The 14,873-nt window shown below is 43.5% G+C and overlaps 1 protein-coding gene across 1 annotated transcript in view; it reads left to right on the top strand.

The window, feature by feature from the left end:
- Positions 1-14,873, top strand: part of LOC111952372 (talin-2-like) — a 144,693-nt gene that overhangs the window by 89,309 nt on the left and 40,511 nt on the right. Inside the window, 16 exon segments of the mRNA XM_023970979.2 lie at positions 848-975; positions 1,242-1,305; positions 1,468-1,572; positions 2,857-3,012; positions 3,871-3,972; positions 4,071-4,147; positions 5,351-5,537; positions 7,282-7,395; positions 7,844-7,952; positions 8,611-8,819; positions 9,100-9,198; positions 9,520-9,687; positions 10,926-11,220; positions 12,522-12,688; positions 13,341-13,469; positions 14,745-14,858. Of these exon segments, the coding sequence (XP_023826747.1) occupies positions 848-975; positions 1,242-1,305; positions 1,468-1,572; positions 2,857-3,012; positions 3,871-3,972; positions 4,071-4,147; positions 5,351-5,537; positions 7,282-7,395; positions 7,844-7,952; positions 8,611-8,819; positions 9,100-9,198; positions 9,520-9,687; positions 10,926-11,220; positions 12,522-12,688; positions 13,341-13,469; positions 14,745-14,858 (2,223 nt within the window).

Consider the following 14,873-nt stretch of genomic DNA (forward strand, 5'->3'; position numbering starts at 1 on the left):
GTCACTTGCTTTGGCAATGTTAACATATGTTTCCCATGCCAATAAAGCCCTTAAATTGAATTGAGAGCGAGTGAGTGAGAGCGACACACACACACACACACACACACACACACACACACACACACACACACACACACACACACACAGAAAGACATAACTGACAGGCCCCATGAGGAAACACAGGCCCCATGCTAATGCTTTGATGGACAAGACATTTAAATATAACAGATATCTTAGATTATTGGTGCAAAATAGTACTGTATATTCCAACTGAAGCCTTGATGGAAGTGTATCGAAACAGTCATTCCTGTTGTGGCCAGACGGGACAGGTTGCTACATGGTTGCTATCAAGCATTATTGAGGCCTGGCAATAAGTATTAATTTGGACTTTATTTAGGCCTCCTGTTTTAATGTTTTGTATATAATTTGTTCATATTGTAATAATTAAAAACCACTCAGTGAAAGTTGCTCTTTAATTTTCAAAGCAGTTTATTAATGACACATTGTGGATCCCTCTGCAATGTTGATGCAATATTCTGAGAAATGTGCATGTTTATTGACGTCTTTGTTTCTGTTAATATGTCACCACTGACTGTAATGATGAATGGTTGAGGCTGTTACATTTCATATGTTAGCAAATGTCTTGGATTGCTACAAATGAATCTTGTTTGGTTCCTCTGAGTCCATTCATCTAAGTAAAGTGTTTATGTTGTATCTCTGCTGATGGTTTACAAATTTTCACCTAGCAGGCACTCTGAAGCAACTTTCAAAACAGATAAAGCTGCATTACTCTCTAGCTTGAACTCAGTGTAAAGTACACTCTCTTTCTTTTCCTTCTCTCCTCTAGGCCAGAGATGACATACTGAACGGCTCCCACCCTGTTTCGTTTGATAAAGCCTGTGAGTTTGCTGGAATTCAGGCTCAGATCCAGTTTGGACCCCATGTCGAACACAAACACAAGCCTGGATTCCTAGAGTAAGTCCTCTTATCAGATATCATTAACAACAACACTATACTGTACTTTCCAACACTACTATTRTTTTAGACACTCTGTCTCAATCCTCCCATCCTTGTTTAGATGAAATCCTTCACTTTGGGATATCCATTTGAGTGCATACAATAATGTTAACACTTGAAATATGTAAGTGCTGAGGTAAGAATGACCTCAAGTGTGAAAGCATGTTTTGGAAAGGGAAATGCCTCATGAGTGTAAATTTGTAAAATGTGATTTATCTCCATAGCCTGAAGGAGTTTCTACCCAAAGAGTACATCAAGCAGAGAGGGTCGGAGAAGAAAATATTTGTGGTATGTTCAGTATTGTTCAGTATGTTGTAAGCGTATGGATTTATATGTTATCAAAGGGAAATTTAAAAGCTGTGAATTAAAATAAATAATATTCAGAACATTTTAAAATGTTAAGTCTCTAAAAAGTTCATATTGCTGCACCTATTTCCCTCTGACCCGCAGGATCACAAAACCTGTGGAGAAATGACCGAGATTGAGTCTAAAGTGAAGTATGCGAAACTAGCAAGGTCCCTTCCGACATATGGGGTCTCCTTCTTCCTGGTGAAGGTAAGATATAAGAGGAGAGGATTGTGTTCTCCAACAGAAAGTAAACTGAAGGATTTACAATGTAAATACAGTTGACTGCAAGGTAAAGATTAGCCTTGAGAGCTGTGTGTATGCGAGCGAGAGCGAGCGAAAGAGAGTGGGTGAGAGAGAGAGATGAGGAGAGGGAGTTGGGGGTTTTAAGGACATGATAAATAATTCATTTTAGCAGCACTCTCTCACACTGCAACCACAGCCAAATAGATAGATATAGATATACACATAGATATACTGTAGGTAATGCACAATTTGGAAGTTTATTGCAACCTTTCATTTGTTATGTGTCACTCTTAAACCAGCTCAGTGCTTCCAGAACAAGCTTTTCATAACTGTAAGGTTCCGAAATATGATATGGAAGGAATTCAGCCTGTCTGTGATGGTTGGACTACAGCCAATAAAACCTATCTGACAGTTCCAGTCCCAGACCAGAAGATGTTTCACAACCTCACCCACCTGCTATGTCTGAAATAAAAGGTTACAGATTTAAGATACTATCTCTAACATGTCAAACCAATTCAGATTCCAAAATCGGACTTCCTGCRTTGAATACACTGTGAACAACTTCTTGAGTAAGCAAAGACAATGAACAATTGGAATAGTTCTCTAAACATAGCTACCATGATAATCAACATAATGTTATCTGACCTTGGATGAAAAACAATGTGTCTGTACAAGTTGCTCTAAAGCTGTTCCCTTGTTCCTGTCAAGGAGCTATACCTTTAGAACCTGACAATAAAAATATTTGCCTGGAGACGTGAAAAGGTATTTTTCAACTCCCCCGCCCCCCTAACCGTTAATTGTGCGTAGTGTTCAGCATTGCTGGAGTGGAGCCAACAGTCGGCTTATGCTCTGAAGTGAGGCATAATGGATTGTGTGTGGGCAGAGAGGAGGAGGGCACTAGAGCSAGGCAGAGTCAGTGTGCTGCTGCTGGTGGAGACTGACAGCCAGGCTGAGGCTCCCCTAGCAACAGAGACCTGGGGAAGGAGGGACTGGGGATGGCCTGTTCAGCAAAACAGGAGGGAGCCCCGGTTAAACAAGCCTGAACTCTGCAAGGTCACTCCCCATCAACCCTCCACTGGGGCTCCTGACTCAGGACAGACAAACAGAACAGAGCATGTGTGCTATCTGTGGCACGCAGTGCTGCTCTGCTGCGGTTTTAATTTCTCTGAATAAAGAGATGCCCCCAGTGAATCATCTGTGTAGGTGTTTAACACCTATGAAAATATTGTCTTATGTCTTGTCTGTTAGGAAAAGATGAAAAGCAAGAATAAGCTGGTCCCTCGGTTACTGGGGATAACCAAAGAGTCGGTGATGCGGGTAGAAGAGAAGACTAAAGACGTGGTTCAGGAGTGGCCCCTAACCACGGTGAAGAGATGGGCTGCTTCTCCCAAGAGCTTCACCCTGGTATGACCTGCCCTCCGTCTACTCCAATCCCACATTCACAGGAACACATTCCACTCTCTTGACCTCTCTTCTGTCCCTCCCATCTCCATATAGCAACAGAAATAACTGCTAAATAGTATGTGTTGTTGTTACTACCTCTAATCCACAGTGTTATTGTGTTTTCTTGTCAATAAGCAGTTCTTGTATATATTAGACTGTGTATATACACAAGTGATTTTACTGGAAGAATGTGAAGCACTTGGATGTTTTATTCATTTGAGTGCTTTTTCAATTTAGTATTTTGTTTGTTGTCAACATTGCTGTTTTTTGTTTCGTCTCGCTTTATTAAGCCAGACTTCACTCGACTGAATAACGCATTTAAAGATTAATAAGAAGTGCAACATACTCAAAGGTGCATTTGCCAACATTGATTTGAATGATATATTACTTTCCTGTCTCACATAGGCAGCCTTTGAAGTGTGTGATATTGATATTGACAATGTGTATTTCTCATATTTAATCAGCTCTTTGAGGACTGCAAAATCGTAGTGGAAGGGAGTCAAAGTTTGTCTGTTCATTAGGAGAAGGAATGGTAAAGGTATTGCTGACATACCTCTAGTCCATTCAAAGCTTCTTTCTCAGTACTCCCACATCTTTCTGTGCTTGTGTGGATGGAAATAAACTTTGAACTTAGAGCACAGCATGGCAAAGAGCTGTGGCATGTGAAAGTAGAAGGCCCTGGTTCAACCTTGACCTCTGAGAAAGCTGCTGTACTCCCCATACGACATACACACACTTCTCCATTTTCTAGAGGTATCACCAGGTGGACCTGTGCTGTAACTTCAGTATCTCTCCTGACTATCTGCTTGTACCCTGCAGGACTTTGGGGAGTACCAGGAGAGTTACTACTCTGTTCAGACCACAGAGGGGGAACAGATCTCTCAGCTAATTGCAGGATACATCGACATCATCCTCAAAAAGGTAAGTCAAGACAAACTAGAAATGACCAAACCAGAAATTACACTTCCCAAGTACTTTATTTTCTTTATTATGACACCTTTTGATATTCCCTTCCACAGAAGCAGAGTAAGGATCGTTTTGGCTTGGAGGGAGATGAGGAGTCCACCATGCTGGAGGAGTCAGTCTCTCCAAAGAAGTAAGAAAGGTTCATAATGCACATACTAAATGGTCTTAATAGGGTGCAGTCCTATTTACGTTGAGAATGCTGACCAGCCATATTCAGAGACTACAGGCTAGTTCCTCATTCCTCATGTGAATGTAAACCTTAGTTTAATGGTGGCATATAATCCCATTTCTGCCTGCCCTGCATTACACCCCTGAGAATAAGAACACAAAAGGAGTTCAACTGAGTTTACCTATAACATACTGTATAGTATATGTGAGATTAACGTCTTCTCTGAAACACTATCCTAGAATTCCCTCTGTCCCTCTCCTTCAGGAATGTAGTAACTCTCCTGGTACTCCCGAGTGGCGCAACGGTCTAAGGCACTGCATCTCAGTGCTAGAGGTGTCACTACAGACCCTGGTTCGATCCCAGGCTGTATCACAACTGGCCGTGATTGGGAGTCCCTTAGGGCGGCGCACAATTGGCCCAGTGTCATCCGGGTTAGGGTTTGGCCAGGGTACGCCGTCATTGTAAAATATGAATTTGTTCTTAACTGACTTGCCTAGTTAAATAAGAAATGTTAGCTTTTCATTATTCCTAACCTCCATAAGAAAAAGACTCCAGGACCCCCATTCTGCAAAAARAATACGTATTTCTCATTTWTTTTTTTTGATCCCAGTTGCCTAGTTTTCCTCCTGGCCTGCAGCCAGACCCCTAAAGACTCCATAATACAGATGGACTCTTGTCCTGTTACGCCGAATCCAGACACCGGTTGTTATTGGAAACTTGTTTGTCTCATAGCGGATCCTGCTGTGATAGACACTGGGCATCATATCACTCCCTGCTGTTTAGGTGCCAATGGACTCATGTTTTTGTTCTCAGCACAGAACATAATTGCTGCCTCTCAAAATAAGCAGTAATTAACCAATAGTGAGTGTGGCATCTGTTTACAAGGGCAGGAAAACAGCGCTTTTCATGTCTTTCAGTGCCTATCGTCGCTAACTCACTATAATGGTTTTGGTAATACTGAGCATCGACTTACACCTTGTTGTCCTGTAAAGGTTCGAATTTCTCTCTCTTTCCATCGCTCTTTCCATCCCTCTCTCTCTCTGTCTGTGTCTCTGTTTGTCTCTCTCTCTCTCTCTCTCTCTCTCTCTCTCTCTCTCTCTCTCTCTCTCTNCTCTCTCCCTCTCTCCCTCTCTCCTTCCCTCCCTCTCTCCTTCCCTCATCCAGGTCCACCATCTTACAGCAGCAGTTCAACAGGGTGGGTCGTGTGGAGCATGGCTCGGTGGCACTGCCAGGTATCATCCGCTCCGGGTCCATCGGTGGCCCTGAAAACACCTTCAACATGGGCACCATGCCCTCTGCCCAGCAGCAGATCACCACAGGGCAGATGCACAGAGGACACATGCCCCCACTGGTGAGCATGCCCCTGGCACCCATGCCAATGACACACAGTAGGAGCAGTGATGTGCAGAGAACCTTGCTTACACTTCACTAACTACGATCTTTGTGTTTGTGTATAAAACTCTGTACATTCTGTGTGTACAGTTGAAGTCGGAAGTTTACATGCGCTTAGATTAGAGTCATTAAAACTTGTTTTGCAACCACTCCACAAATGTCTTGTTAACAAACTATAGTTTTGGCAAGTAGGTTAGGACATCTACTTTGTGCATGACACAAGTAGTTTTTTCAACAATTGTTTACAGACAATTCACTTATAATTCACTGTATCACAATTCCAGATGGTCAGAAGTGTACATACACTAAGTTGACTRTGCCTTTAAACAGCTTGGCAAATTCCAGAAAATTATGTCATGGCTTTAGAAGCTTCYGATAGGCTAATTGACATAATTTGAGTCAATTGGAGGTGTACCTGTGAATGTATTTCAAGGTCTACCTTCAGACTCAGTGCCTCTTTGCTTGACATAATGGGAAAATCAAAAGAAATCAGGCAAGACCTCAGAAAATAAATTGTAGACCTCCACAAGTCTGGTTCATCCTTGGGAGCAATTTCCAAATGCCTGAAGGTACCACTTTCATCTGTCCAAACAATAGTACGCAAGTATAAACACCATGGGACCACGCTCAGGAAGGAGACGCGTTCTGTCTACTAGAGATGATCGTACGTTGGTGCGAATAGTGCAAATCAATCCCAGAACAACAGCAAAGGACCTTGTGAAGGTGCTGGAGGAAACAGGTACAAAAGTATCTATATCCACAGTAAAACGAGTCCTATATCGACATAACCTGAAAGGCCGCTCAGCAAGGAAGAAGCCTCTGCTCCAAAACCGCCATAGAAAAGCCAGACTACGGTTTGCAACTGCACATGGGGACAAAGATCCTACTTTTTGGAGAAATGTCCTCTGGTCCGATGAAACGAAAATATAACTGTTTGGCCATAATGACCATTGTTATGTTTAGAGGAAAAGGGGGAGGCTTGCAAGCCGAAGAACACCATCCCAACCATGAAGCACGGGGGTGGCAGCATCATGTTGTTGAGTTGCTTTGCTGCAGGAGGGACTGGTGCACCTCACAAAATAGATGGCATCATGAGGCAGGAAAAAGATGTGGATATATTGAAGCAACATCAAGACATCAGTCAAGAAGTTAAAGCTTGGTCGCAAATGGGTCTTCCAAATGGACAATGACCCCAAGAATACTTCCAAAGTTGTGGCAAAATGGCTTAAGGACAGCAAAGTCAAGCTATTGGAGTGGCCATCACAAAGCCCTGACCTCAATCCTATATAAAATGTGTGGGCAGAACTGAAAAAGCGTGTGCGTGTAAGGAGGCCTACAAACCTGACTAAGTTACATCAGTTCTGTCAGGAGGAATGGGCCAAAATTCACCCAACTTATTGTGGGAAGCTTGTGAAAGGCTACCTGAAACGTTTGACCCAAGTTAAACAATTTAAAGTGAATGCTACCAAATACTAATTGAGTGTATGTAAACTTCTGACCCACTGGGACTGTGATGAAAGAAATAAAAGCTGAAATAAATCATTCTCTCATTTCACATTCTTAAAATAAAGTGGTGATCCTAACTGACCTAAGACAGGGAATTTTTACTAGGATTAAATGTCAGGAATTGTGAAAAACTGAGTTTAAATGTATTTGGCTAAGGTGTATGTAAACTTACCGTCTTCAACTGTATGTATTGTCAGAGCTTGGCCCAGCAGGCCCTGATGGGGACCATTAACACCAGTATGCAGGCGGTGCAGCAGGCCCAGGCTGATCTGGGGGAGGTAGATAACCTGCCTCCACTGGGCCAGGACATGGTGAGTTCCCACCTCGCATTTACTAGACTAATCCCCCTTTATACACAACAGCCACTAAATCTCACCATTCAAAACTTTTCCAACACTCAGAATGTTTTGGTCCATGCATGTTTTTGGAAAATATATTAAATTATTAATCCCATTGAATGTATTTTTTTTAAAGATGCAATTTTGGCGTTTTCCCTCTGTGTTGATTTTGCTAAGTGTAGAGATACTCAGAGTTTTTTTTTAAAGTCCATTTGAACTCCCATGTTCCACGTGTAATTAGGTGGTGGAAATTGATTGTAAATATGGAAGATGTACTTTAAAGCTCGAGACTGGTGCTTCAAAAGCTGTAGGAGTTGTGAAGAAGCCCTAGTCCTTTAATCACTGATAGTAAAGTTTATCTGGGTTGAAAATCTCCCACTGTGATGAAAGCCAATACCCATCCTTCTCCCTCTCCTGAAAGGCGTCCAGAGTTTGGGTTCAGAACAAAGTGGATGAGTCCAAACATGAAATCCACTCTCAAGTAGATGCCATAACCGCCGGAACGGCATCTGTGGTCAATCTTACAGCAGGTGAGTGCAAGAGGTTACCTACTRACATTTTGAGTTTTCTGTTATTTTTGCACTGGAATCCTTTTCTTACAAAAGGCCTCTAGTCCTAGCTTGAGAGAAAAAAAGAATAGGCGCTCATCTTCAAGGGCAAAAACCCATAGGGATAGAATCAATACACACATTTTCCTAGCCAATGTGGAGCGCCCAGAGTGGAGGGGCTCTGAGTTCCTTTTACATAATGGAGCATTTACCATTTGCCATAATACATTTTTCCATTGATGGAATAAATAGTTAGCGTGTTGTCTTGAATCTGAACTGGCTGGCAGCCTCTCCCTGCCTCCTGGCTGGAGCTGTGCCATGCTGCTCCACACTGCTCCCTGCCAGCCGTTCGATAAGTTTTCATCTTTCCCAGACATCTGTTGGATGGCACTGAGGCTCCCTGTTATCATCYAGTAGAACCTTTTACCTCTCCACAATTAACTATCACTTCTCTCTTTCTCTGTACTTATCTTCGCTGTACCATATCCAATGTGTTTTCATTATGATAGTGACACGGATGTGTGTATTATAACACCACCCAGGTTGCTGATTGTGGTTTGGGCTGAGAGAGAAGAGACTGTGTCAGAGGTAGAGCAGAAGGCACTGGAAATGGTTAACAAGGACTTTCTCTCTTCCCTAGGTGACCCCACAGACACAGACTACACAGCGGTGGGCTGTGCCATCACCACCATCTCCTCCAACCTGACAGAGATGTCTAGGGGGGTGAAGCTGCTGGCAGCGCTGGTGGAGGACCAGGTGGGCAGCGGGCAGAACCTGATGGGAGCTGCCAGGACCCTGACAGGGGCCGTCTCTGACCTGCTCAGGTCTGTGGAGCCAGCGGCTGGAGAGGTACAGACACAACACAGCACTGTTCTACCCATCACATCTGTTCTATTCTCATATATTGATGTGTACTGCCTTTTTAACAAATCCACTAGTCTGTTTCTATAGTATGTTTTCTAAAACAGTTGAAGGACACAATAATTGTGTCCTGTAGATATAATCACTGGGAGCTGTTTTGATTTGGGATGTGAACTGTGTCTGAGAGCAGCCAAGTGCTGTGATTGGTCTGTGGTGCCGCGGTGGGGTCAGTGTTGTGAATGTGGTGATGTCATCCTCTCCCATGCAGCCCAGACAGACGGTGCTGACTGCAGCAGGAAGTATAGGCCAGGCCAGCGGGGACCTGCTGCGTCACATGGGGGAGGGCGAGACTGACGAGAGGTTCCAGGTTGGACTGCACTTTACTCACTGTTTCTATAGTTCCGCTGCCAAACAGGAAAACACGCATGTTCCCAGTTCCTGTTTAAAGCTGCACACACACTTATATAACGGTATCAGGCTTTCTTTTCTTTAGCTATTGTAATTTAGTGCACAGTAAATCCCTCACTAGAGAATGCCTGTATTTCTACTGTTTCTGCATACTGACTATACAGCTATATAGCTACCAGATCTAAGACCACATAATGGAAATGTCCTTATTCAGTCCGTCCAGTCACGTTTTCTTAGCTCTGCTGTGGCTCAGTGAGTGACGGTGATGAATGTGTTTCAGGACATTCTGATGAGCCTGGCCAAAGCAGTGGCCAACGCAGCTGCCATGATGGTTCTCAAGGCCAAGAACGTGGCCCAGGTGGCAGAGGACACGGTGCTGCAGAACCAAGTGATTGCAGCTGCTACTCGGTGTGCCCTGTCCACTTCACAGTTGGTGGCCTGCACCAAGGTACTGCTTCAACTGACGCCCACACCCCTGTCTCCTGTAGCCATGGAGGACAGCTCAGGACAAGGACTGGTGATAGGAGAAGAGCTGGCTTACTGAACTGAAATGGCTTTTTGTTCTATCTCTTGATTTCCAGCACAGACTATACCCTATTCTAAATTAGTTATGTCAAGAATAGCATTATCAGTCTTGTACACACCTACATGTGTCCCGAGGCCAGTGGTCAACAACCGGTTGATCGCGATCGACCTCCAAAGCATTCCTAATTGCTCACCAAACATTTCTTTAAGAAGCCCAACGATAAAGCCTTGCATTCCTATTTCGTCTCGCGCTGTTGGTGGTAGGTGCACCAAATTCAGCTACCGGGTAGGCGAAGTGTTCCCATTTTGAACCATTTCATGTGTCTGAAGTTAATTAATTCTGCCTTCCTCGTGGGCCCGGAGAGCAAATCAAGTGCACCTATTGGTCTACCACCGGCTAATCTGATATGTCAGATTACAGTCTGCAGCTTCCTCAAGCTCACAGCAAAGTTGACAGTGACATTTCTAAACTTTTTCAACCATGGCTAGAGAGAAAAGCTGCTGTTCCTATGAGTTACTGTTTAAGTTGTGCTACAACCAGCGCTGCAATGAATGAGTAGGAAAGTGTATCGATAGGCTTACGTTGTTCTTAGCAGCTTGGGTCTTTTTTTATATCGAGTAATATCAGTTTCAGCGGAGGGAGGGAGAGCAGAGTGATGTTGAGAGGCGGACCCTCTGCTGCTCTCTCCCTCTGCTGAGAGTCACCATCAGATGCATTGCAGGAACAAGCCCAGTTAAATAAAAATAAAAAAGCAAATTATTTAAATGTATGCTCACTCAGCTGTGCCTCACAAGTAATACAACAACTGATCTTTTATTGGTGTGATCATATAAGTTTTGAAATATAATTTTTAAATGGTCTATGAAGAACAGCAATGCAATGGCAGGGCAATTCAACCATAGCCAATATGTAGTGATAATGTATTGGGCCTATAGCCTACTGCACAAACCTCATTGCTACAGAACTGTTTTTAATAGGTTACTGTTGCATAGGCTTTTTATTTTTTTAATTATCTGAGTGATATATCTTGGCTTGCATTTTGACTCAGAAAGTGATCTTGACTCAAAGGTTGTTGACCACTGCCCTAGGCCTAGCATCTCTGAATGTGTTGTATTTTGAGAGTGGCCACTAGAGATTGACCCTGGACTTTGTTCGTCCAGGTGGTGAGCCCCACCATCAGTTCCCCGGTGTGCCAGGAGCAGCTGGTTGAGGCAGGGAAGCTGGTGGACCGCTCGGTGGAGAGCTGTGTCAAGGCCTGTCTGGCGGCCACAGAYGAAGGTGAGCTGCTGAAGCAGGTGGGTGCCGCGGCCAACACAGTGAGCCAGGCACTCAGTGACCTGCTGCAGCACGTACGCCACTATGCCAGCTGTGGTGAGCCCATCGGACGTTACGACCAGGCCACAGACACCATCATGACCGTCACTGAGAGCATCTTCACCTCCATGGGAGACGCAGGTGAGCTCTAGGAGGGGCGGGGAGGGGTGATAAGTGGAGACACTGGTGTAGTGCGGAGGGAAGGGAAGTGGTTGATAACTATTTTGGTGGTTATGGTGAGAGAACCTTTCACTCTTGATTAATCTTGCAAGTATTTTCACATTCCTGGTCAGTTCTGGCATCRAGCAGTTTGAGTTTAAAAACTTTAGCTAGCTATTATCCAAGGACTTAGTAAGTAAGAATTATCACTGAAGTAGGTACCAGTATCTAGCCTGTGTTTCTTGTCTATTTTTCTCAAGACTTTCACTGAGGTTGTTCCCATGTATTTTGATAGAGTGGGACCAAAGATGTTGTCAGGTTATGGTTTATATTAACTGACCTTCAAAACCCTGCTGTTGAAACATTTTCAAAGCCTGAAGTATTTGTTATGGTTCGCCGATGAGTCTGAAGAATTCCTAACCCCAGCCAATCCTCAAGGGGTTGTAGAAAACATGTCATTGAAAACCACTACAGAGCTTCAAATCTGGTCTCAATCACTGTTCAATGGGGCTTTGAAACTTAAAAGAAAACATATGACCTGAACATTTTTGGAGGGCTAAAGGGATACTTCGAGATTTTGGCCATGAGGCCCTTTATCTACTTCACCAGTCAGATGAACTTGTGGATACCATTTGTATGTTTCTGTGTCCATTATGACGGAAGTTAGAGGTAGTTTCGTAAGCCAGTGCTACCTAGCGTTAGCGCAATGACTGGAAGTCTATGGTATCTSCTGGGTAAGTAGATAAAGGGCCTCATTGCCAAAGTCCCGAAGTATCCCTTTAACACTCTGACTTTCATAAATTATTGTAAAAAGAAATTGCAGAAATTCAGCCAAGTATCCTTAACAGTCCCATTTCACTGACCATTTTGTCTGTAAATACTGGGATGTAAAGTAGCCTAGATGTCATGTGTTTTATAGTCTTCTCTCTAGCTATTTCTAGCTGTAGGCAAGTTTTTTATAGACTGACTGGGGAAATATGGTAGCTTCTAAACAGCACTATAGCAGCTTTCTAGTCCTTTTCTGTGCATTTTTGTGAAGGAATAAAGACGTATATTTTTTTATAACCAGAGTGGAGAATGCCAAAGGGAAACTGCTGTGATACTGCGAGTACGATACCAGAAGGTGAAAAGGAAGCCGTGTAGTGTATTGTGTGAGGCCCAATGAGGGATCAGCTTTCAGAGAATAATCTAGGCCATGTTTCTGTGGTGATAGCACAGTGGGGAGGTATTGATGTCTCTCTCTTTTCTCTCTGATCGCTCTCTTTCTCTGTGACCGTGTGTAGGGGAGATGGTGCGTCAGGCCAGGGTGCTGGCTCAGGCCACGTCGGACCTTGTCAATGCCATGAGGTCAGACGCTGAGGCTGAGGTGGACGTGGACAACTCAAAGAAGCTGCTAGCAGCAGCTAAACTCCTGGCTGATGCCACGGCCAGGATGGTAGAAGCTGCTAAGGTACTAAGACGGACGACCACTACACTGTACTTACACTAATCCTCCCTAGGATTATAATATGCCATTTAGTTTACGATATGTCATATTAGTGTATTATCATTAGTGTCATGTCTGCAACTAAAACTAGAAGTCTACTTTTATCATTTGATGGAAATGAGATATTCCTGCTGTAGTCTGAGCCATTGCGTCTCTTTAGAGCTGAAATAATGAAAGGGCAGCACCAATGGTTCTTAATAAGCCCATGGCGCTGTAGACAAGTATAAATGAGCAGGATATTATCAATGTGAAAACGCCAGGCAAGTGAAACGTGTGACACATTCATCACGAATCCACTGCCGTTACAAAGAAGAAATGGGAATCTTGCACTGACGGTTTCCTTGGAAACTGTCAGAAAACAGACAGAGCCTAATGCCTCTGCATTTAATATACAGTCACAGTGTTGGGGAAATGTTTAGAGTGCCACTGAGACTATGAGAGAGGTTTTGATATTCCCTTTGCCACTGCAGAACTACGATTGTATTTAGTGGTGTTTTTGCTTGCAAGCAACTAAACACCACTAAATACAATCGTAGTTCTGCAGTGGCAAAGAGAATATCAAACCCTCTCTCATTTCTGCCTGCGTGCATGTCTGTGTGTGCATGTCTGTGAACAGGGGGCTGCAGCGTACCCAGAAAATGAGGACCAGCAGCAGAGGCTGAGAGAAGCTGCAGAGGGGTTACGCGTTGCCACGAACGCTGCAGCTCAAAACGCCATCAAAAAGAAGCTGGTCAACAGGCTGGAGGTGGTTGGAGAGACAATGACAGCACATTGTACCCTTTGTGCTACCATTGAGACCCTGTCCTGTTGTAGTTTTGTAGCAATCAGCATTTGTCCTTCCTCACAAACCCCAGAAGTCCATCCAACACCATGACACACCATTAAAGAGGAGACTGTGTCAGATAGAACTACCTAGATCTATGTGAAGATGGATGGATCTCCCCCCAAGCCTTGGGAAGTGCATAGCAAAAGGCTGAAATAATTTTGAATTAATTTGCACAAATGAGGCATATTTAGCATATTCTCTACATTATTTATTATCCTGCAGCAGAAGATGTGAAGTCCATTAGTTGTGTGAATGAGTTAATCGTAGTGTAAAGATTTGGGTTTAGCCATTAGTATTTATCAGTCCCTAATGACAAGACCCTCACTTCAGTCATTTGGAGCTTCCACTGCTCACTAACCCAAGGCTGGAATCAGTTTGTTATCATAGATGCACATCTCTCTCTCGGTCTCTGTAGCCTGTAATAGTAATGAGTTACACCCCAAACAGGATACAGAGATAATAAAAACCATTTAGAATGTAATGGGTTTAGATTAACTGAGAGTACACCTCCACCTGCCCATTCATATGGCTGAAATCTCTCCTACTGATCACCTAAAGCTTTATATCTGTTTAGGTTTCAACACATGGCCATTTGTGTTGTATTCTTCCCAGCATGCTGTGCTCTCTCTCGCTCTCTCGCTCTCTCTCTGTCTCCACCACTCATCTCCATCCTCTCCTCTTGCGTTTTACGTTGTGCTGTCTGTCTGTTTTCCCCAGGACAAAGAAAGCATTGTTGTTCAGGTTCTTGTTTCATCCTCCATCCTTCTGCCCACAAAACTTGGAATGTCTTTCCTCTTGCCACGTTCCATTTTGTTTACACTTCAAAGGAAGTCACCTCTGTGTGGATTAATGGAAGTAGACAACACGTATTATACAGTGCTTATGTATTTTATGAATTGTCAACATTGCATGTTGAGACAATGTGGTACTCGTCCCAAAATACAGTAGTATGAAAGGTTAAATGACTTGGATTCCACAAAAAGTATTTCTTTTTTGTCAGGTGGCGATGTCCACTGGGAAATTCTGAAATAACTCTTTAGCTTAGTTTGTGACCGCCCCTATTTAGTTTGATCTTTCTGAGAAGCTCAATCTGATACTGTATACAAGTAGTACACTACCCTCATCTATTTATCTGATGTAAGCCATTTACCCACAATAAACCTCTGTCAATATATCTCTCTGTTTCTGGAACAGATTGCTGCCAAGCAGGCTGCAGCTGCTGCTACTCAGACCATCGCAGCTGCCCAGAACGCTGCTGCATCCAATAAGAACACTGCCTCTCATCAACAACTAGTACACAGCTGCAAGGTACAGTAATATTGA

Source organism: Salvelinus sp. IW2-2015, linkage group LG26 (genome assembly GCF_002910315.2).
Source record: "Salvelinus sp. IW2-2015 linkage group LG26, ASM291031v2, whole genome shotgun sequence".
In the NCBI taxonomy this organism is placed as follows: domain Eukaryota; kingdom Metazoa; phylum Chordata; class Actinopteri; order Salmoniformes; family Salmonidae; genus Salvelinus; species Salvelinus sp. IW2-2015.